Here is a 23,572-nt window from a genome sequence, read left to right as displayed (position 1 = left end):
TTTTGTGGTGAAGAGTATAGATGAGTAGGTCAGTCCAGTTTGGGAGTATATACTGCCAGAAGGGAACTGTCTAACAGACTTGGTACATTGCAAGGCTAGGCGGGCATGCTACCTGGAAATTGTGTTACATGGTGGCTGTTGAGGAAGGAGTTAGTCATTTAGGGGAGGCAGCATTAGACATTTGAAATACCATTAGAGACAAAAGTGATGTACTTAAATGGTTGTCCAACTTAATTATGTATCAGAATCACCTAGGGAGCTATCTTTTTTTTGAGCCCCACCCCGGAAGCATCAGGAGTTGTCCAAGAATATATATTTTTTTAATAAGCCTTCCTATTGGTTCTAATTTAGTTTATTCTCAGAACTGTACTTGAGAATCACTGAAATTCAGTAAAATAATAAGCAGAATACAATAAAACCTTAGAGGATGAGACACCCTGAATCTTTTCCTTGGTTTAACCAAGCATATCCAAATGTCTAATATGTGCTAGGTATTATGCTATGTTCTGGGCTTACAAAGTTGAATAATATAGCTCCTGCTCTTAAGTTCAGGAATCTGATAGAAGAGATACTGGCAGATAAGTGACAGTGTGGTTAGTGAAATGATAGAACTGTGCAGCATATTATGGGAGCAAATAGGAGGAGTACCTAACCAGCCCTGGTTGGTTTTGGAGCCAGGGAAGGTGGCAGGATCAAGAGAGCTTCATCAAAGTGGTTGAGCTTTTTGATACCAGATAACTAATGCCTTATAATATCTCATATTGTTCATTTCAGTGCTTGTGCTTAGAAATTTTGATCAAATGTATTAAACATTTTCTTGCTTTAAAAACAGAATTCATGTAGTTTAATCTTTTTATTGATAATTTAACATGATCATTTGCTATCTGTTATTTATGCCATATAATTGCAAAATACTGATAACTTTTATCACACTCTACAGAATTACTTTCTGTTATCCACCATGGTCCACAACTACTGTGATTTTGCTATTGTCATTTGTGTTTCCTATCCTCTTTGTTGCCATTCTAATCATTGTCTTCTCTTAATGTCATTGTGGCTATCTGTAGAATATCTTGTTTATTTAAGATTTTCCTTGGACAAAATGATTTGTATCTAAAAAATGTGAATAAGTAAAAAGTATGAATCATTCTGTTAAATATAGTACATGTATTTTATGATATATATTTTAACTGCTCAGCTATCTTTTTAAAATTAATTTTTGTTAGTTTCTACTCTGTGCTATGCTCTGCTTAGTTGCTCAGCTGTCTTTGACTCTTTGTGACCCCATGGACTGCAGTACGCCAGGTTACTCTATCTGTGGGATTCTCCAGGTAAGAATACTGAATTGAGTTGCCATGCCCTCCTCCAAGTGATCTTCCTACCCAGGGATCAAACTCAGGTCTTCCATCTGAGCCTCCAGGGAAGCCCAAGAATACTGGAATGTGTAGCCTGTCCCTTTTCCAGTGAATCTTCCCAACCCAGGAATTGAACTGGAGTCTCCTGCATTGCAGGTGAATTCTTTACCAGCTAAGCTACCAGGGAAGCCCAATTTCTACTCTATAGCAGGGTTAATCAGCTATATGTATACATGCATCTCTTTTTGGCTTTCCTTCCCATTTGGGTCACCACAGAACATAGAGTTCCCTGTGCTCTACAGTAGATTCTCATCATCTATTATAAACATAGTATCAGTAGTGTATATATGTCAATCCCAATCTCCCAGTTCATTCTACTCAACTGTCTTACTTTTTATTTCAGAGACATTTGATACACATAGTATAACTTCTTCATTTTCATTTTATAAGCAAGTAAACAGACTCAAAGATATCAGGGATTATCAGTAACAGTCAAGGAGTATGGTCGGGCCTCCTGATACCAAAATAGTTTCAACTTTCTATAAAATCAGTGATTCTTAATTCCTAGGGGTTATAGCAAAATCATTTGGAGAATTTTCAAATTATGCATGCCAAAGACTGGACCCAAAAGTAACTGATTCAGTAAGTCTGGCATGTATATTTCTTCTTTCTTTTTTTTTTAAGGACTTTTTTTCAGCTTTGTTTAGATATAATTAACAATTATAAGATAAAGTGTATATTGTGATGATATACTATATTCTTATACATTGTGAAAGGATTCCTCCCATCCTGTTAATTAGCACATCCATCACCTCACGTGTTTATTTGGTGAGAACATTTACATTCTACTCTTTTAGCATATTTTAGTTATACAGTAGAGTGTTCCCAACTACACTCACCACATTGTATATCCTCAGACCTTATTATTTTAAAGCTGAAAATTTGCACCTTTTTACCAAATTCTCCCTATTTCCTCCCCACCTCTGCAACCCCTGGCAAACACTTTTCTGTTTTCTGTTTCTATGAGTTTAGCCTTTTATTCAGATTCCACATATAAGTGATAGCATGTAGTATTTTATTTTTTCTCTCAGTCTGGCTTATTTCACTTAGCATAATTCCCTCAAGATCCAACCATGTGGTTGCAAATAGCAGAATTTCCTTTTTTCTCATGGCTGAATAATGGAAGACTATTCCCTTCCCACAGTTTTATATCCTATCTTCTCGTTCATTCATCATCCATTAACAGACACTTGAATTGTTGTCGTGTCTTGGCTGTTGTGCAGTAGAATATGAGAGTGCAGATAATCTCTTCAGCATCCTATTTTCATTTCCTTTGGCTATATATCCAGAAGTGGAATTGCTGGGTTATGGATGTGAGAGTTGGACTGTGAAGAAGGCTGAGCACCAAAGAATTGATGCTTTTGAACTGTGGTGTTGGAGAAGACTCTTGAGAGTCCCTTGGACTGCAGGGAGATCCAACCAGTCCATTCTGAAGGAGATCAGCCCTGGGATTTCTTTGGAAGGAATGATGCTAAAGCTGAAACTCCAGTACTTTGGCCGCCCCATGTGAAGAGTTGACTCATTGGAAAAGACTCTGATGTTGGGAGGGATTGGAGGCAGGAGGAGAAGGGGACGACAGGATGAGATGGCTGGATGGCATCACTGACTCGATGGACGTGAATCTGAGTGAACTCCTGGAGTTGGTGATGGACAGGGAGGCCTGGCGTGCTGCGATTCATGGGGTCGCAAAGAGTTGGACACGACTGAGTGGCTAAACTGAACTGAACTGATGGTAGTTCTGTTTTTAACTTTTTGAGGAATGTTTATTCTGTTTCCATAGTGGCTGAACCAGTTTACATTGCCATCAACAGTGCACAAGGGTTCCCTTTTCTCCACATCCTCACCTACACTCGTTATCTCTTGTCTTTTTGGTAACAGCCGTATTAAGAGGTAGGAGGTGTTGTCTCAATCCTTTAATTTGGACTTCCCTTCTGATTAGTGATATTGAGCAACTTTTCAGGTATTTGTTGACCATTTGTCTTCTTTGAAAAACTCTGCCCATTTTTAAAATTGGGTTGTTGGTGTTTTTGCTATTGAATTGTATGATTTCTTTATATATTTTGGATATTAACCCTTTATCAGATATATGATTTGCAAATATTTTATCCCATTCCATAGGATGCTTTTTCACTTTGTTGCTTATTTCCTTTGCTGTATAGAAGCTCTTTTATTTGATGTAGTCCCACTTGTTTATTTTTTTGCCTTTGTTGGCATGTATATTTCTAAAACAGACAAATTCTTGAAAGACTCCGATGTACACCCCTGAACCATCATGCTATAATCTGGTTCTTGTTTATATTCTAATAAATAAGGTTGCTGTATATCAGATTTCATTTCTGAGTAATAATATGGTACAAGCAATAAATGCTTATAAAGTCTAGACCATGAGAGAGAGATTATAGAGTTTACTCTGAGTAAAAGACATTGGAGAGTTTTGAATTGAAGGGGGATATGATCTAAGTTGCATTTTGAAATGATCACACTAGAACAAACGGAGAGTGGTGGGAAAGTGAGTCACTGAGGCTCCAGTGGGGAAAGCAGTTAGGAGATGATTACATTAATTCAGGCAAAGAGATGGTTAGAGGCTTTGAGGGTGTTAGTAGTAGAGATGGTGAGAAATGAATGGGTCTTGGGTATATTTTTAAGACAAAAGCAGCAGGATTTTCTGACAAATCAGATATGTAGTGTGACAGGAGTTAAGTTTTAAGTTAAGAATTCAATCTTAACTAGAAGGCTAGAATTGGCTCTTACTGAAGCAGAGAAAATGGGAGAAGAATGGGTGTGGGAGGCAGATTGAGATATTATTTTTAAGTATGTAAAATTTGAGGTGCCTTTTAGACATCCCAGTTGTAGCCTGGTGATATGGACTGATAAGTCTGAGGTGGAATGGACTGATCCAGCATGGATGTAAATTGCAGACGGATTCTTTACCATTTGAGCCACCAGGGAAGCTCATCAACATATTTATGACATTTTAAATCATAAGGTTAGATGATATTGTCAAAAAAGCAGATGTTGATAGAGACTCAAGAACTAAACCTTGGAACACTCTAACAATTAGAGGGTAGGCAAATGAGGACAACCCAAATGGAGACAGAAACAGATTAGACGGTGAGGTGGGAAGAAAAGCAGAACAGTATGATATCCTATAAGTTAAGTGAAAAAAGTACTGAAAGAGGAATGACTAGTTTTATCAGATAGTAGAGTAAGATGAAAACTGTTCATTGATCGTTGGATTTAGCAATATGGAGACTATTAGTGACCTTGATAAGGAATATTTCAGTGGGGTGATTGGGACAAACGGTATGACAGGACTGGGTTCAAAAGAGAATGTAAAGAAAAGAACCAGAGACAGTTGAGAAGAGACAACTCTTTGGAGGGCTGTTGTTATAAAAAGGAATAGAGAAGTGGTATGGTAGCTAAGGGAAGACATGAGGTCAAGTTTTAAGATGGGAAAAATTATGGCATGTTTGATGATGGGAATTATCCAACAGAGAGGAAAATTTTAATGATGAAAAAGAGAATTGATAGAGCTACCTCTTCGATAAGAAAGAAGAAATGGGATTTCATGCTTAAGAAGGGGATTTGGCCTTAGGGACACAGACAGTTATCTATAAGAGCTGCAAGGAAAGCAGATTGTATGGGTACAGATGCAGAGAGTAGATAGATAAGGGAAGAGCAGGTTGTAGACATTCTTTTCTGATTGCTTCTGTCTTGGGAAGCAAGCTTATTAGCTGTGCTGGAGGATAGGAGAGAGTTATTGGAAATTTGAAAAAGACGAGTAAGTGTGAAATAGTTATCTAGGAGAGGAAAAGTAGAAATCAGCTGTGGAACTGACTAAAGGACAGCTTCAAAGGTAGACTGGAATTTAAAATGAATCCAGTTAGCTTGAATTTATATTTTTCTGAACATTATATCCAGTTGCAGACATGGAATACAGGAAAAGGTGGATATAATCAAGGTTGAAGTGTTTGGTGAATACTATGTTGTGGGGTGGGGAAGGAGTGACAAAAACGACAAATAGTGGAACATTTGCTTTGTTAGGAAGGAAGTGAAGATTTGGAAGTGGAAGGGAGAACTTTGGAAGATGTTAGGAACAATGAACTGTAGGAACCTTTGGGGTCAGAAGTTATTATTAGAGTTGGAGTAGTAGGGAGAAGCTGAAAAGACGGGAGGTGGTAATCAAAGTCAGAGGGTAAGCTGCTGATATGGAAAGGTCCAGTGCTTTAAGCTGGAATGAGGAGGCTTACCAGTTTTCTTAGTGGCTATAATAATTATTCTGATGGATTGATTTGTTAGGTTCATGACTACAAAGAAGGAACTCCAGAAGAGAAGACCTACTATATAGAATTATGGGATGTTGGAGGCTCTGTGGGCAGTGCCAGCAGTGTGAAAAGCACAAGAGCAGTATTCTACAACTCTGTAAATGGTAAAGCTTTTTTTATTTTTACCATATTTTAGTGGTCTCAGATCATCTGATGTGGAATGCTAGACTCAGTTTAAGAAAGATATAGTATAGTCACAGCTCTTAAATCTGCATAACACATTCCAGTTTGTATTTTCTAGATTCTGACTATGTATTTCAGAACATTAGATATTTGCTTTGTCTAAGTGCCTCTGTTTACATTATTGTCATAAACTAAATGTTGAGACATAAAATTGTATTTTAGGTACTCGGCATAAAACATGGAACTTTCAAAACACTGTTCCCTGGGAGTGCTTGCTGTTGCTTTAGTCAACTAAGTGTATACCATTAGGAGTCTCATGGTCTAAGCCAGATGTCACAGAGATCCTGAGAATTCTTTCATCTGCTCCTTAGAGAGAGGCCTATGTAATTATAAAAGCTACCTAAGGATGTTTTCAGGGGTGCAGAAATTTCATCCAGTTATGTACGAATACCTGGAGCAGACTTCCAGACAGAAGTGTGTAATAAGACATGATTGCAGTTCATAGAGTGCCTACTCTGTGTCAAGGAACTAAACTATTGGCACCTGTGATTTACCCGTAGGTGTTTTTTTTTAATCTTTTTTAAATTCAATTTTTATCTCTTTTTATTTTACTGTGAAATATAATTTCAGCTTCTCTTTGATTGATATACCAACAGATTTAGCATCTTACCCTTCCTTTCTGATAGATGCTTATTTATTAATTGGGCTTCATTTATACTATACTTAGATCTTATTCAATAATAGGTAAGCATTGTAATTATTCAGTAACATCTTCATTACTTATATTCCTCTTTCAATGTGTTATCTCCCATATCATAAGGTTTTGTAGATACTACAAAAAGTAGAAAAGGCTCTTGTCACTGGATACATACTATAGAATACAGGATGAGTTGTGTTAGTTGTATCAGACCTGTGTCGAATTTAACTCAGAATTCTATCTGAAAGTGTCACAATCTAACTGAAGAAACAAAATATTCATAAATGAAACAAAATAGTTAAAGATAGCGACCCCATAGACTGCAGCCCACCAGGCTCCTCCTTCCATGGGATTTTCCAGGCAAGAGTACTGGAGTGGGTTGCCATTGCCTTCTCCAAGTTAAAGATGGTGACATTAATATATGATATCATAATACATGATAAAGTACATGATAATAGCATGTATTAATAGAATGTATATAAGTGAAAAAACAAATAAGACAGGTATAGTGTTAGGTGACTAGGAGAGAAAGAAATGAGGCCTGGTTTATTATATTGGTCAAATGACTTGTCAGCATTGGTATCAATCTGATTTGGCAAAGAGAAGTTTGGATAAATGACACTTTTGCTGTTTGATCTTTTTTAGAAAGAATTAGGATAAAAATTATAAATAAATAATAAAGTTAAGGACTGTTCAAATCCTAGAAACTGCATGGAATTTTGAGTTGTAAACTTAGTAAGTACTGAAGAAATGCATCTAAATCCATATTTATTTGGTTATCTTTTTTATACCTACTATCCATTAGTGATTTGTATCTTCCTTGAATATTATTGAAGTAATTTCATATACCCTGTGTTAGTTTTACAGGTAAGACTGAGATACATTCCTGCTTCTTAAAAAATAATCCCTGTTAAGAACAATCTTAATAGGGATTCACAGACACAGAAAACAAAATTATGATTACCAAAGAGAAAGGTAGGGAGGGATAAATTAGGAGTTTGGGATTAGCAGATACAAATACTATGTATAAAATAGATAATAAGGTCCTAGTGTATAGCACAGAAAACTATATTCAATATCTTGTAATGACCCCATAATGGAAAAGAATCTCATATATATATGTATATGTGTATAAATATATCTGAATCACTTTGCTGTACATTTGAAACTAACACAGTATTATAAATCAATGATACTTTAATTTTTTTAAAAAAGAGAAAAATTGGTTTCTGAGTTCTTTGAGCCTACCTCTGGAACACTTCTCTTGTTAGAAGCATTCAAGGTTCTTTACTCAATCTACCATCCTTAGGTTTCTAAGAAACAGAGCATAAGGATCATTCCATTCAAATACACAGTCTGTTCTTAGCAATAACTTTCTTCCCTCAATATCCTACCTCTTCCCACTGTGACGATTGAGGCTGATAATCCCTAAAGGAGACCTGCAAAGTGTCTCTCGCTTTCAGTTTTAGCACATATTCTGATCAGCTGTTACCCTGACTTCTGTGGGCCTCACTGTGTCCCTTCTAGCTCATAGTCTACAAAGCATGGACTCTCAGCCCAAATGAAGGAAGGGACATAAGGGAAAGGGTGCTCAGTGCTCTTAAAAACTCAAAAGCCATAAATAGAGATCCTCAAAACATCTAGTAACTCATTTAGGGCTTTGTAATTTTTTCACTCTCCCAGCCACTCTCCCACTCATATGTTTGAATTTATACCTAGGAAATAAGGAGAGGAGAACATATCTGCCATTCCTTTGCCCTGAGGTGACTTTATTCTGCTTTCCTCCAGTTTTTACTATCAGATTACTTGATTTTCAAATCCTGGCTGCCCCACTTACCAGCCTCTCTGAGCCTGTTTCCACATGTGTAAAATAAAGATAATAATTCTTATTTCATTGAACTGTTCTGAAAATCAAATTAGATGACACGCGGAAAGCACAATATGTAGTACATAAATACTGAATAAATATTAGCTATAATTTTAAATAGTAGCTCTTTATTCCTTTTTCAGTCTGCCCTTGTTGCCTTAATGTGTATTAGAGCCCCTCATTGAGGAAGGTAGAGTGAATGCAGTTGGACCAGGGGGCCAGTGTCAGATCTCTATTTGTTCCAGATGCCAGGAGAAACGCAGATTTAACTTAAGCGACCTGGAACTAGTCAGCTATAACTTGCGCAAGCACCTTAGTTGTACAGTGTCTGTAAAACCTAGAGGAGCCAAATAATTCTAACTCTCATGTCCTTCTCTTTTCATATTTACATATCTTACATCTTGAAGATGGGAGAATCATCAGTTTCACATTCTTTCTTCACAGTAGAATCTGGGTAATATAGGAAAGAGTTCAGTTCAGTTCAGTTCAGTCGCTCAGTCGTGTCGGACTCTTTGCGACCCCATGAATCACAGCACGCCAGGCCTCCCTGTCCATCACCAACTCTCGGAGTTCACTCAGACTCACGTCCATCAAGTCAGTGATGCCATCCAGCCATCTCATCCTCTGTGGTCCCCTTCTCCTCCTGCCCCCAATCCTCCCAGCATCAGAGTCTTTTCCAGTGAGTCAACTCTTCGCATGAGGTGGCCAAAGTACTGGAGTTTCAGCTTTAGCATCATTCCTTCCAAAGAAATTCCAGGGCTGATCTCCTTCAGAATGGATTGGTTGGATCTCCTTGCAGTCCAAGGGACTCTCAAGAGTCTTCTCCAACACCACAGTTCAAAAGCATCAATTCTTTGGCGCTCAGCCTTCTTCACACTCCAACTCTCACATCCACACACGACCACAGGAAAAACCATAGCCTTGACTAGACAGACCTTAGTCGGCAAAGTAATGTCTCTGCTTTTGAAAGAGTTGGGGTTTGTTTAAAAACATATAGTCTCGACCACAAGATGATACTCTAAATTTCACTAGGCATTAAAACATTTCCTCTATTGTATATATTGTATCATAATTACCTGCTTTGCCTTTCTGTCTAGGATCTTAGCTGATTCTATTTAATTGTACTTCTCAACTTCGTTATATTTTACAGTTTTTCTCAATCTCTAGAAAGTCCATCTATTTTCTACTATTCATACTTCTTAACTATCTTTTCCTATCTCCTTGTGGCATATTTCTTTTGCTGTGTTTTAACTAAATCTCTTATAGATTGAGCAAGCTTACATAGCTAGGCATTAATTCAGAGAACTAAATGATTAGACTTTTAAGTTTAGGTCCAGGTAACCTACAAGAAAACATCTTGTCAGCTAAAGAATAGGAATTTGTATCAAATTAAATCAATACCATTTAAATAAATTTTTATTATTAAATATTTTAATGACTGTAAATAATAGGTGTATGTATGATGTCTATGACAGATGCATAGTGTAGAAAAATAATCTTTTTGAATGAATATAATTTCCTATATACTTAAAGTAGTTTTGATTCTTTTTATTGATGAAATAGTTCTGTAATTAGGACCAGGCAGAGTAGGCACTCATTAAGTGTTTAATGAAGGAAGAAAAGACATTCTAAAAGCTTAATGAAATTTTTGTCAGCCCTTGTAGAATTTTTTTTTGGTTATAGAACTGACAAAGAAAAAAATTTAGTTAATTATTTGCAAGAATTTACAGAGGAAATTTTTAAATAATCATGTCTGAGTTTGTTAGTCATAGCAGAATGCATTCATTAAGGAATCTAATGCTTTGTCACTTGTGAAATGAAGAGGAAATGTTAAAATATTGACATTATTTTCTCTGATTATTTTAGGTATTATTTTAGTACATGACTTAACAAATAAGAAGTCATCCCAAAACTTGTACCGTTGGTCGTTGGAAGCTCTAAATAGGGATTTGGTGCCAACTGGAGTCTTGGTAACAAATGGGTAAGCCCAAATTACTTCACAATTGGTTTGAAATGCTATAGCAGTCATAAGAATGTACCTTCCAAAATAACCATTTTGGAAGATGTTTGATTTGCAAATATTTTCTCCCAGTCTGTAGTTTGTCTTTTCATTCTCTTAGCAGTATCTCTCACAAAACAATAGTTTTTCATTTTGATGAAATCTAGTTTCTCTGTTTTTTACCTTTATGTATTGTGTTTTGAGAATCACGTATTTGCCTAATCTGTGTTTCTTTTTAGGAGTTTTCTAGTTTTTGGTTTCCTTCTAGATCTGTAATTCACTTTGAATTAGTTATAATGTTGTGAGGGTTTAGTTGAGGATGACTTTTGTATCTGAGTGTCTCATTCCAAATTATTTGTTTTTCTGAATTCTTATCTTCTCCAAAATGGTAGATAAATACAATAGTCTGAAAGATGCAAGGTTTTTTGTTTTTGTCAAAGTGGTATTGTACGTGTAATACAAAAACCTGGTTATCTGTCTCTTTTGATGTTAAGGTGTTATCAGCCTTATCCATTCATGATAAAATTCCTAATTTGTTTTTTACCTAATGATTTAAAAAGAAAAAAAAGGATTTCATTACCAAGTTTCAAATTGGATATAAGATTTAATGAAAGAAAATGAGCGAAAAGGAAAGCTAAAAAAAGAAATGAGAAAACAGATTGTGTGTGTATATATTTATATATATATATTTCATGTAACATATATGTTATGTTACATATATACAATAAACATATGTATGTTAACTTGCAAGGGATTATGAAAGACTGCAAGTGACTGAAATATATCTGTCAAAGATGATGTTTGTTAAAATACATACAAAAATTTATATGTAAGCCAAAGTTAGAGTATGGGGCGGAAAAGTCCTAAAGGAGGACCCTTTCTAAAGCTTTATTCTCGGGACTTCCTTGTCAGTCTAGTAGCTAAGACACCACACTCCCAATGCAGGGAACCCAAGGTTCAATCCCTGGTCAGGGAACTAGATCCCACATGCCTCAAATAAGAATTCGCACACTGCAACTAAGACTTGGTACAACCAAATAAATAAACATATACTGTTTTTTTTAAAGAACTTTATTCTCTAATAAAGCAATTTTCAGTTTTGGACCATGTCTCCTAAGTCAGCATTGATGTTGGTAAGAAGAAACAAAAGCCTTGAACTCAAACTGTTATTGGTTTTGATGCAGTAATCAGAATGATAATATTTTTATGAAATGGGAGGTAAAGTAGTTCAAATAATTGTGCTCCAAGGCTGAACAGTAATTGAGGGCCTGTAAGGTTATTGTGAAGGGCAAAAGGATTTGGTAATTTTGCACACACATACACACAAGATTTAGATTATTTAAAGAGAAAGAAAAGTAATACCAAAAGAAGGAAAAAGCTATGCTCACCTGGTTTGTATTGGTTGGGTTATGCAGTATTGATTTACTAACATACGGTGTTGCAACCAGATTTTGCTGACTGTTATAAACTGAGCTTATAATATGTCAGAAATCCAAATCTGTTTTATTTCTCATACGTGAGTAGAATTTATATTAACTGAATAATATTGGGCTCTATGTTCCTTTCAGTAATAGAGTGACCCAAGGCCACCAACCCCAAGTGATTCTTACTGCCTGTCCTATGACTCCATGGCGCTCATGTCAGGACAGACAACTATTTGTTGCTTAATTCTTTCCTTTTACTATTCATTTTACATTTAAGCTGTTTTCTGTTTCTTTCCCTTTCCATTTGTTGAATCCATCTTTCCCCAGGGTAGCATCAGCTATGGGTGATTTATTCTGGCCTCAGCATTCCTATTTCTTATTTTCCTGAAATGATCTATTTTTCTTTGCTGTTCACAGACAGAAATAAGTATGGTGGATGTAAAGCTTATATGTACTCCAGAAGGTACCCAGAAGCTTGGCATTCCCCTCTGCCAAAAGGCTTGACTGCGTGCTAGGTTTCTGGGTTTTCTATCCACTGAGGGTTGAATCCACTCTCTATATCTCCTCAGAAAAATTCCTTAGCTGTTAGCCTTAGAAGACAGAGTTTTAGAAGTCAGTCAACCTACTTTCATATACCTGGTGGGCTCTCACTTTATTCAAGTAGTCCGTAAAGACCCAGGGACAAATTTTGAGTAGTTGAATTAATAGTTGGAACTTGAAAGATGCTGAAGACTGATTGAAAAATGAACAGGCATGTGTAAGAAATTGGGAGAAAAGTAGATTTACAGGTGATGGGTGAGCAAGAGTTAGTGACATATATGTAAAATAGTATAAGCTAGTTACATTTAAATATTACACATCTGCATGAGAAAAGGTAAATTCTGTTCACCTCTTCATTATTATTTATCACAGGGATTATGACCGGGAACAGTTTGCTGATAACCAAATCCCACTGTTGGTAATAGGGACTAAACTGGATCAGATTCATGAAAACAAGCGTCATGAAGTTTTAACTAGGACTGCTTTCCTGGCTGAGGATTTCAATGCAGAAGAGATCAATTTGGTGTGTATTTTCACTAATGCATGCTTGTTTTATTATCAGGAAAAGGCAAAACCAAAGACTTCACAAATTACATAGTCAGAGAAGAAGCTTTATATTTGAATCAGGCATTTGGGTTTTAATCCAAACAGTAGTGAAGACTGGAGCCATACAGATTATGAGATGGGCACAGCCTCCTTGTGTGCTGATCTGTTGCAATGTTCAGACTTTGTTCTAATGTAAGTCACAGGCTTTTTCTTGAAAAGATCTTTAAAAATCACACCAAAATCAAAATAACTGAGAAGACAAAGAGTGGTCACTGATACTGTGCGTTGTTTATTCTTGCTTTAAAAAAGCCTCTTAGCTTCTTAAACTTGAGAGTTTACCTTAAAGGGAAACAGACATATAAATGAGAAAATTATAGACTGAAAACTAGGAGTGCTTCATAAGCATTAGTTTATATATATTTATATATATACACCATGAATTGAGTCCCTTCTTGAGATATTTAGCTCAATTAAAACTAGACTTTAAAAAGGCTAGGAAAGTTCTCATATAAGCCAGTTAGTGCTGCTGAGGGAATGATCCTGGCCAGCAGTTTCAGTCATGGTTTATATGTCACTGTTCACAAGTAAGATTTCTACAATATGTCGGTGTACTGGTATTTCAGCCATGCTGGTGGTGGCTCACATTTATTAAGCACTTATTAGTGCCAGGCACACTATTTTAGTACTTTATGTACATTGTCTCACATGCATCATCGTCACATCAATCCTAGAAGATAGGTACTATAAGTATCTCCATTTTAAAAATGAAGACTAGAAGCGGAGAGGAGTAACTAAACCAAGATTACACAGGTGGAACCAGGTGCTCTAACTCCAGAGCCTGTGCTCTACAACTAAACCTATTTTCCACTTAATTATCCTTCAACTAACGTTTAGAATCTTGGATCTGAAAGAGTTGTTAGAAATCATCTAGATCATCAAGTACCCAAACCTGACTGCATATTCATATTACCAACAGTATTTGAAAAAATTTTTGAATAAGTGCCCTACAACTGGAGCTTTTTATTCATAACGTGTGACAGAAGGACCTGGATTCTGTAATGTTAACAAATGACTCAGGTTATTCTGAGCCCTTCTTCTGTGATTCAACATCAGTGAACGCTGCTAGGTTCAACCCCACCTCTGCCCCCATAACTGAGTTAGCTTCTGCCTGACATTCCACGGTTTTGGGGTTTTTTTTTTTTAACAATCAGCTTTGCAGTGGAGGTGCCTTTTTTCCTCAGCTGCCAGCATTATGTCCCAGGTAGTGAGGACTGGACCATCACAGTCCAGAGAATTCTGATTACATAGAATACATAATGTCCTTCTTGAAGAAGCGCTGAGGTTACTTTTTTTGAACATGGTTTCCAAAGGGAAATTTACCATTGAATATGCTTAATTTGTTCCAGCAATTACTTTTAATGTATTTTAGAATGTATCTGTTTCCGTGCCTGTGAGTTTCTATGACAATCACCTAGCTATATGCTTTTCGTATTGTACTTGCAAAGGCAGGGCCATCTTTAATTGTTAACAAGATGTAAAGGTACTCAAATAGTGGTACTTTGGCACGCATGGTCTCCACAGTGTTCACATACAACATACTTAAAGCCTTCTATCAGTGTACGCTTTCAAGAGCACAGAAGAAACAACAGGAGGGTCTTGAGGATGCAGAGAAGAAAAAAATGAGGAGGAAAATTAGATAAGCTTTTCAAAAAGAGACAGTAGTCAAAAAGACTCAGCAGGTATATATAAAGTCTCGAGTAAAAACTGATTTAACAGTATTAATGCTAACATCTTTGGTCCCTATATGAATTTACTTAACATTATTAAACAGTACGAATTAACATAATTGTATACCCCAAAGATAGAATCAAAGCTATCTTGTGTTGGGGAGAAAAGGCAAATTGTTTAAATTATAAACAGAGAGGCGATTACTTATTGTTTTAAATCCTGCCAGGCTTGTTGTGGGCTTCCCTCATAGCTCAGTCGGAAAAGGATCTGCCTGCAATGCAGGAGACCGAGGTTTGATTCCTGGGTTGGGAAGATCCCCTGGAGAAGGAAATGGCAACCCACTCCAGTACTCTTGCCTGGAGAATCCCATGGACAGAGGAGCCTGGCAGGATACAGTCCATGGTCACAAGAGTTGGACACTACTTAGCAACTAAATCACCACCAGGCTTATCGTGTCCAGCACAAATTTTTCTCTGCTACGTGTTTACTTCAAAGTGATCATTCTGAAGCATCTTCCCTAGTTAAGATTTCTTTCTCAAGCTTAGGCAAGCATTTAGAGCTTTAGTTTTCAGGCTTTGACCTCCATGATCAATAGCAGATAGTTTATAGTTCTTTGAGATCTAAAATTCTCATCCTAAAACTATAGGATTTCTCTAGCCTGATCACCTTGAAATTGTTGGATTAAGTTTTGGAGAAGTTTTGGGGTTTTTTTGATGTTTGATTTAGTTTTTGTATTTAGTACTTTTGCTCTACGTGGAATCACCTCTGAAGTTTTTAACAGTCTGACGATTATGTAATCAATATCCGTTTTGTAAAACATATCTACATAAGGTTTTTCTTTTATATGCCCCAGCTACTATATCAATGTTCAAACATTATTTCAAATACAACGGATTACACAATATTTCAGTGTATTTAATCCGTATATAGAATTATCTTTTATTATGTTAAGTGCATTTGTGTCTAAAAATTCAATCTGATGGCATTTTCTTGGATGAAGAAAGAAGGAAACTAATATTTCAGTACCTGCTATGTTAGTGAAAGAAAGTGAAGTCGCTCAGTAGTAGTTGTCCGACTCTTTGCAACCCCATGGACTGTAGCCTACCACGCTCCTCCATCCATTGGATTTTCCAGGCAAGAGTACTGGAGCGAGTTGCCATTTCCTTCTCCAGAGGATCTTCCCAACCCAGGGATCAAACCTGGGTCTCCTGCATTGTAGGCAAGCGCTTTACCATCTGAGCCACCAGGGAAGTCCTGGGCATGCATTATCTCCTTTAATTTTCACAAAAATCCTATGAAATGAGTATTGCTATCAGTAAGCTTAACTTTAAAGGTTTTGTAACCTAACCAGTGTCACACAACCTAGAGATATGAGATAGATACTCAGGTTCAGAGCCTGCTGGCTTCTGAGACCTCTGATTTTTCTTTTACTCTACAATCTTTGAAAAGTTATTGTTGTCTCTTTTTTCTTTTGTGGTTTTGGAAAATGTATTTTAGCTTCTAGCCAAAATTTAAAATGTGAGCTTTGAAATGTTGTATATTGGTAAAATAGATGATTGTTATAAAATATATTGGAAAGGAATCATGTGGGTATTTATCAGAATAAATTACAAATAAATTATAGTCAGAATAAATCCAAAAATAATTAGGTCCCAAGGAACACAGATGATTTATAACTGAAAAATTAAATATCGTCCTTGCACAGAAGCCTGTATCATATCCCCATGGTTGGCTCTTAAGTGGCATTTGAGGTAAAAATCGAAGTAGTCAGTCTATTGAGGTGGCAAGTCAGTATTGACAAGTGAAGGCAATTCAACATTGGATTTCCAGGAAAAGGATAGTAAACCATTTAAGGTCTTTACTAACCATTGCAATGTACTATCATTATACTATTTCAGATTATTTTGTCTTTTCAGAGCCCTATTTTCTCCTCTTTTTATTCTAGTAATATCTGTTGTTTCTTATTTAATTATTATTAAAAATAATAATGATATTTTAAAATAAACTTATTATCTGTTGTTTACTATTATCACAAGTGTATCTGCTGTGGCCCACCAAGGATGTAGTGCCTTGCATTCAGTGAGTGAGAAACCCCTGGCAGCTGTTACTCCTTTACTCCTATTTTCATGCTTCCTACTTTTCCTAAGAACTTCATACTACTTAAGTTAGTTGAGTACTGGTAAATAACTTGTATTAAATAGTGAAGTGTTATTTATTTTTGATAGCTCTGTTTCTGCTTTTCAAGGTAAATATAGGTAAGTCACGTAAGTAGTATCTTGATTTTGTTGTTAGTAAGACATTACCAATCCTGTCTTCCTTTATGAAATTATTTGATGATGAATGCATTAGTTCAGTGTCCTCTAAAATTGCCTAAATAACAAAGAGTAAGTGGCCTTATCTTCCTTTAGCACTTTCCTTTTTGCTCTGTGTATCATAATTTGAAAAATTACTTGAGAGTATGATGGCTAATATTTTATTATAGAAATGTGCAAGAGGAATAGTAATGACTAACAAAAAGCTTATGTTTCCTAACGTTTAATTGTGGATCTTACGTTTTATCTCCTAGGATTGCACAAATCCACGGTACTTAGCTGCAGGTTCTTCCAATGCTGTCAAGCTCAGTAGGTTTTTTGATAAGGTAATGGCTTCAATTAAGTTATTTTTAAACTTAATTTATGTACCATGAGAGTTTAAATTCTTTGCAGAATGCTTTGTCTTTTTATTCCTTCATCCTGAACTTCACAGCTTGAATAATACTTGTTTTGATCTCTCTTATCTGTTTGTATAATTGCTCAACACCTGCTGACGTGTTTATTCTGTCACCAGTGTTCTCTAAGTGAAGGATGAAACCTACTAGATTCAAATAGTTTTTTTTTTAAGGTACTGAATTCCCTCCTTAAAACAATTTATGTTTCCATATTTTCTAGCTCTCTTTGTACTCATTCACTACTCTCAAGCCCCCATAAAACACACTAAACTGAGGAGATTCTGCTTAAAGTCCTGAATTATTTTGTTCACCCAGCTACTAATATTCTCCCACATAAATGTTACTATTACTTTTAAGGCTCTGTCATCTTCTTGATTCCCTAATGTTCCCTATCAGAAACCTTTGCATTCCAGTGATTGACTCTTACCAGCATCATCTTACTGTCCTGAACTGGAAGGAAAATGTAGAATGATTCAGCATACTGGTAAATTAGAGCACTGTTTGTCTTTCCTTCACAAGGCCATATGTCTGCATTGTACATAATATTGAACAAGTTAAACTGTTCACCCAATGTTGACATTGTGCAGTAAAGTGAAATAGGATGTATTTCTATATTATTATTGAAAAAAGATTGATTTCTGTATTATATTAAGTAAATCTCCCAAGAAGAAAATTTCCCTCCTCAAAGCTCTGTTTTATGAGTCTTTTCTTTTAGCTATTTAGAGATCTAAATATTTGGCTCTTTTGTCCAATAGGTCAACATAAGATAGGGCCCACAGCCCATCCCTGTTTAAAATTAGACCACTGGGAAATTTTTGCTTCATTGCATAAACTCCCAACTGGTGTGTGGCAGAAAAGGTACGGGTATACTGAAATGGCGATCCCCTCAGTTCTCAGAGCAGCCAAGGCCCCTGGACTGGCTCTACCATTTACCCCAAGTCACACACACATATTAGTATTCTCTAAATGTGCCATGACTGAAAAAAAATGGTAGGAAGCACTGCAAGGGACCAAATTTTCTTTCCACGTTGTTTTCACAGTTAAAACATATGAGCTCCTACTTGGTTTAGATCCATGACCACCATGGTAACTCAGATAGTAAAGAATCCACCTGCCAGTGCAGGAGACCCAGGCCCAATCCCTGGGTTGGGAAGATCCCCTGGAAAAGGGAATGGCTACCCACTCCAGTATTCTTGCCTAGAGAATTCTGTGGGCAAAGGAGCCTGGTGGGCTAGAGTCCATGGAATCAAGAGTCAGACACAACTGCGTGACCGACATATACCATCTGTGTCCCCTAGGAACAACATCTTATATGAATAGATCTGTATCTGACATGGAAAGATCCCACAGGATGTTGTCTTAAATTTAAATAATTTATTAATTTTATTTTTTACTTAAAAAAATTTTTTTCCTACTTTCTGGCCATACCTCATGGTATGTGGGATCTTAGTTCCCCCACCATGGATTGAACCCATGCCCCCTGCAGTGGAAGCACAGAGTCTTATCCTCTGAGCCTCCAGGGAAGTCACTTAAATCATGTATTAATTTTAAAATTAAAAAAATAAAATGTGACAAGTTATATCCCAGAGAAACAATGGATTATAGGCCAGTGTGATTCAAGTTGTCAGGCAAAGTTTTACTTAAAAGAAAGAGATTAGAGGGAATTTGGTTGGTTTTAAGAGGAGAGCAGGATTTAATAGGAGAATAATAACACAAGTTGAGGGCAGGGAATTATGAGCAAAAGGGAAAAGTTACTCCTCTTTTGGTTTCCTAAATCACAACAAAAGATAGGTGGATTAAGAGGTTGGCCAGACCTCCAGATTGCAGTGGTTGGCTGAAAGCAAGGGCCCTGGCAGCTAAATTTCACCCAGTTTTCTCTGCATCTTATCTTCCAGAATTTACAGGGTTTCTTTTCCAAGAGGGTATCTAATCCTCTTCCACACTCCCTTCACTAATAGTAATTCCTCTCCACTCTAGAGTAATAGAGTTTTCCTGTCCTACCCTGGAGAGAAGAAAGAGAATCAGTTCTGTCATAGTTTTTGTGGGGTCAGGTATTTTAGATGTATACTAATCACGAACCAGCTTTTCTGCCTTTGAGGCCAGTGATTGCCACCTTACCCTGAATCTCTTGTGGCTAAAAGTAACTGAGCCATAGTCTTGAAGATAAAAAGAATCCAGGTGAGATGACTGTCAGGCCAGTGGGAGCAAGCTGGTACAGGCCTGGAAGAAGATACTCTGCTTTATTCAGGAGAGATTCCTAGCTTCATAGTTCTAGACTCTAACCTCTTAATCTCCAAATAATCTGTATTCTAATCTGCTGAACTTTTCTTAATCACAACAGCTCTGTGTAAAGAAAATAATACTGCCTCTGTTGACATTGCAGTTTCTCAAGCGTTCATCATATAGACATGTGGTACTCTTAAATTCATTATATTAAGGCGTATGTTTTGAAGGCTTCTTTTCAGTAATAGAGATGGATTTTGCCTTATTTCTCCCACTGACCAAATATAGTTCTGAAACTGCTGAATTAAGGGTGCAAATTATGTCTATAAGAAATTATTTGACCGATTTTGATATTGTGTCATCTGTCTCCATTAAGGACCTACAGAATTTACAACTGTGGTTACTGGAGGGATATGGCAGTTGACTACAGTATACAGACAGAGACCTCTTTAAAGAATAGTTGTGCTATTGTAGTAGCAAAAGTGCTTTGCCTTTTTTTTTTTAATTTATTTTTTAATTGGAGGATATTGCTTTAGACTGTTGTGTTGGTTTCTGCAATACAGCAGAGTGAATTATCTTATGGATTCTGTCTGGTATCTTTTGGGGCTGACTGCTAGAGAGTTTTGAACCAAATTTGCAGCCAAATTTTCAGATTTACACTGGGAATTGCATGGGATCTCATGTCATTTTCTCTCCTTATTTAGTTGTTTTTGTTTGTTCATTTATCTTTTGACCGATCGTTAACGCTTTTTGGAACTAGAGACAGGTTTTTATAAAAATACTTCCACAATCCTGATCCCATTAGCACCAGGCTTAACTCAGTGTAGTAGATGTCTGTTGCTATTGAAACGACTTTTAACTTGGGTGTACACCTTTTAGTGCCATCAGTGGTCAGTGCACTTACTGCTTTTTCAAGGTATACATGCTAAGCCCTTAATATCTTTGTTTCTAACAGGTTATAGAGAAGAGATACTTCTTAAGAGATGGTAATCAGGTCTGTATCTATCTTTTTTGATAAAATGATTTCTTTAATTTGTGGAAAGTTTTGATTGATCTGAAATGAACTTCCAAATTCATTTTTGAGGTTTTTTTTTTAAGAAGTTGGGGTGACGGGGCAGTACTTTGCAGGCCCAACCAACTGACTTTCTTCTGTCTTCTTAAATACAGAAGAAAAACTCAGATCAAGGGAAAATAAGGGTCTTAGAAACAAGAAGAATCCAGAGATAAAGTTACATTATAAAATAATAGGAAATAATTTGCTTGAGACAGCAAAGGTACATATCCATAGTCTATCACAATGCAGATAATTCATATGAAAGTCCAGCAGGTGAATATTGTGAGTTTCACCTTCATCCTGTCTGATTTAGATGACACTCACCAATTGCTCAGCAAATGTTTTTCATTTTAGTAGAATTTATTTTTATTATTTAATCTGTTGTGGTTTTCTGAGTAAAACCTCAAAAAGATAGCTCTTTAAAGAACAACAGCCTAATATACAGAAACAAAAAATAAGGAAAACATTTTAAAGGCTATTAGCATTTGAACTCTGCCTGTTTTGAGACCTAACATGATTATCTTTCTTGCCTACAGATTCCAGGCTTTCCTGATCGAAAAAGGTTTGGGGGAGGAACGTTAAAGAGCTTACATTATGACTGAATGACATTCATCCTTTGGAAGAGTGAGCAAGCGGTGGCAGTTTTTCACAGCTTTCTTCTTCCTGTGTCGATTATTAATGTCTCAGCCTTTTAATGAAATCATCTTAAAAATGCCACCCTTCAGCCTCACCCTTTAATGGAAAACTGAAAGGAAGTAACAGCGTGGGAGGTCCAGACTTGGTCCTCATTCTATTTTTCACCTTTTTCCCTGTTTATAGATTATATAAAAACCTTGTGGAAACATGAGATGTCAAAATGATGCAGTAAATGAGCAGTGACAGAATGCTGCAGAGAACATTTACTCTTGCCTAGAACTGGAGGATTGTTATGGGTCTGTAATTTTCCCACACTCATTGCTGAAGGCTTAATTAAGTACTTCAGAAATGTATCTCCATTGTTTTACCTTCTGAGGGGAAAGGTTATGTTAACCAGCCCTGAGTTGTCCACCCCAAACAATCTCTGTCATTTTCAAAGAAGCAAAATGGTGTTATTTAATTGTCTCCACCTCCATCACACACACAAGGATGCCTAATAATAGCAATTGTCTCTCTCTCTTCTTTGCAAATGGCTCAGTGGCTGGAAGAGGCAGACTAATAGCTGGAGTTAAATATAAGTAGATTAATAATACACAGAGAACAGCAGTACCAGTAAAGAAGAATTCTGCAAGAAATTGACAGCTCACTAAATCCTTCACTCTTTAGGTTACAGCTGTCTGCACCCTCTTACTTTTTTCTGTTTGAAAACAGGCAGGGTGAAATCTAAGACCTGCACACGAGCAGCAAGAGGGATTTACAACCTCTTCAGTTTTTATTTTTATTTTTGAAAGAAAAGTCAACTCCTAAAATGTCCCTTAACTATAGTGCATAAACTATGAATATTATTCGTTGTGTTAACAATGCATTTATGGAGAGAAGTAAAAATAAGTTCCACAGCAACACATTTACATGAATTATGGACTAGGATTCTTGGATTTCATAATCTAAAGTTTTTCAGGGTGGTGTGTGTGTATATATGCATAACTGTTCATTGTTACTTTTTTTACCCATCTTTTTTGCTTGTATAATTCCCTTTGCCCCAGTTCTTTATTAATATATAAACCTGTTTTACAGAAACTGTAATTTGCTGCCTTATTCAACAACAGCTTTTCACACATATTCTCTCTCTGGCTTTGCTGTAAGACTCCACACTCCTGATTTTGTTTCATATTAAAGTATAATAATAGTAAATACACAGTTTCAGCTTCTCATTTTAAAACTAGGGAAAAAACACTAAATTCTCTTTCTGTTCCGTACTTTGGAAGTCAAGGTATGCTGAAAATGGATATCAAAATCACAGTGTTAGAGAGTGCTTTTAGTAAGGCAGTTTTGGGGATTTGAGAAAGGATTTTAAAGCACTTTTCATCAGCTAGAATATTCTCCAGTCTTTCTTCACATCCTCCCCCACAAGAGTTAGCCCTGATTTCTTTTTTGACATGGAGGAGAGCTATGTAAATCAGGATCTGTATGTGGAATTTGGCACAAGTATGTTGTGACACAGGCTGTGCAGTTAGGAAGCAGAAACCAAATGCATACACAGAGACCTAAACCAACTGAAGTTCTCTGTGTTCCTTTTTTTAAAAATAAATCAATAGTCCTTTCTTCCTCTTTCTTTCCCTTAATTAAGAAAAAGATCTATTCCAATTTCTGTATTTTCTCCCTTATTGAAAAATAACCCATCCCTGATGGCTTCAGGATCAACTTTGAAAAATTAACAGTACTCCACTCCATTTCTTCTTGCTCTCAGGCTTGACTCCTAAATTATAGTTTCCTAAGGAAAAATAATTTTTAATACTCTACACCAAGTTTGTTGCAGTATTAGTAGCAGCAAAATAAGGTTGTTTGCCAAAATGAATGTTATTAGCCAGAGTTCTTCAAAAACAATCTTTTGAAGCATAATTTTTGCCAAGACTTCCTGAGACCTGGTTATAAAAATTGCTTTTAGGTAATAAACAAGTATAAATACCAAATACTTCCTTAGAAGTGTTAATTAAATCTTCGATTTTCTTGCTTTCTTGATGGAACAAATTGCTAGCAATAGAGAAAGTGTTTTGTTTTCCCCTGTTGTGATTCAGATGTCTAGCCAGTATTCTTACTCACTGTGGAGGCAACCAGATATGAAAATATTTGTCCACTTATCTGTCCCTCAGGTTACTTGGTTTGCAACCCAGCTAAGGATATGGGTTGGTCTTTCTACTTTAGTGCTCTAAGGAAAGAGCCACTCCCAAAAGGGTTGATCAATATCAGCTTTATTCAGGTTCTCAGAAGTCCCTGCACTTGAGGCATCT

General features: G+C 36.4%; 1 protein-coding gene and 1 non-coding gene across 2 annotated transcripts in view; one reads left to right on the top strand and one right to left on the bottom strand.

Annotated features, from left to right (window-relative positions):
* RABL3 (RAB, member of RAS oncogene family like 3) overlaps nt 1–22,475 on the top strand; it is a 37,744-nt gene extending 15,269 nt beyond the window's left edge. Inside the window, exons 3-8 of the mRNA XM_004002956.5 lie at nt 5,715–5,844; nt 10,294–10,408; nt 12,763–12,913; nt 17,231–17,302; nt 20,550–20,588; nt 21,185–22,475. Of these exons, the coding sequence (XP_004003005.1) occupies nt 5,715–5,844; nt 10,294–10,408; nt 12,763–12,913; nt 17,231–17,302; nt 20,550–20,588; nt 21,185–21,250 (573 nt within the window). The 3' untranslated portion in view covers nt 21,251–22,475. The remainder of the gene's footprint in view (nt 1–5,714; nt 5,845–10,293; nt 10,409–12,762; nt 12,914–17,230; nt 17,303–20,549; nt 20,589–21,184) is intronic.
* On the bottom strand, nt 15,843–15,914 carry TRNAC-ACA (transfer RNA cysteine (anticodon ACA)). Its single transcript has one exon. It is a non-coding gene; the product is annotated as a tRNA-Cys (tRNA).
* Nucleotides 22,476–23,572: the final 1,097 nt, after the last annotated feature.

Source organism: Ovis aries, chromosome 1, assembly GCF_016772045.2.
Source record: "Ovis aries strain OAR_USU_Benz2616 breed Rambouillet chromosome 1, ARS-UI_Ramb_v3.0, whole genome shotgun sequence".
Taxonomy (NCBI): Eukaryota; Metazoa; Chordata; class Mammalia; order Artiodactyla; family Bovidae; genus Ovis; species Ovis aries.
This window is presented reverse-complemented; position numbering and strand designations above follow the sequence as displayed.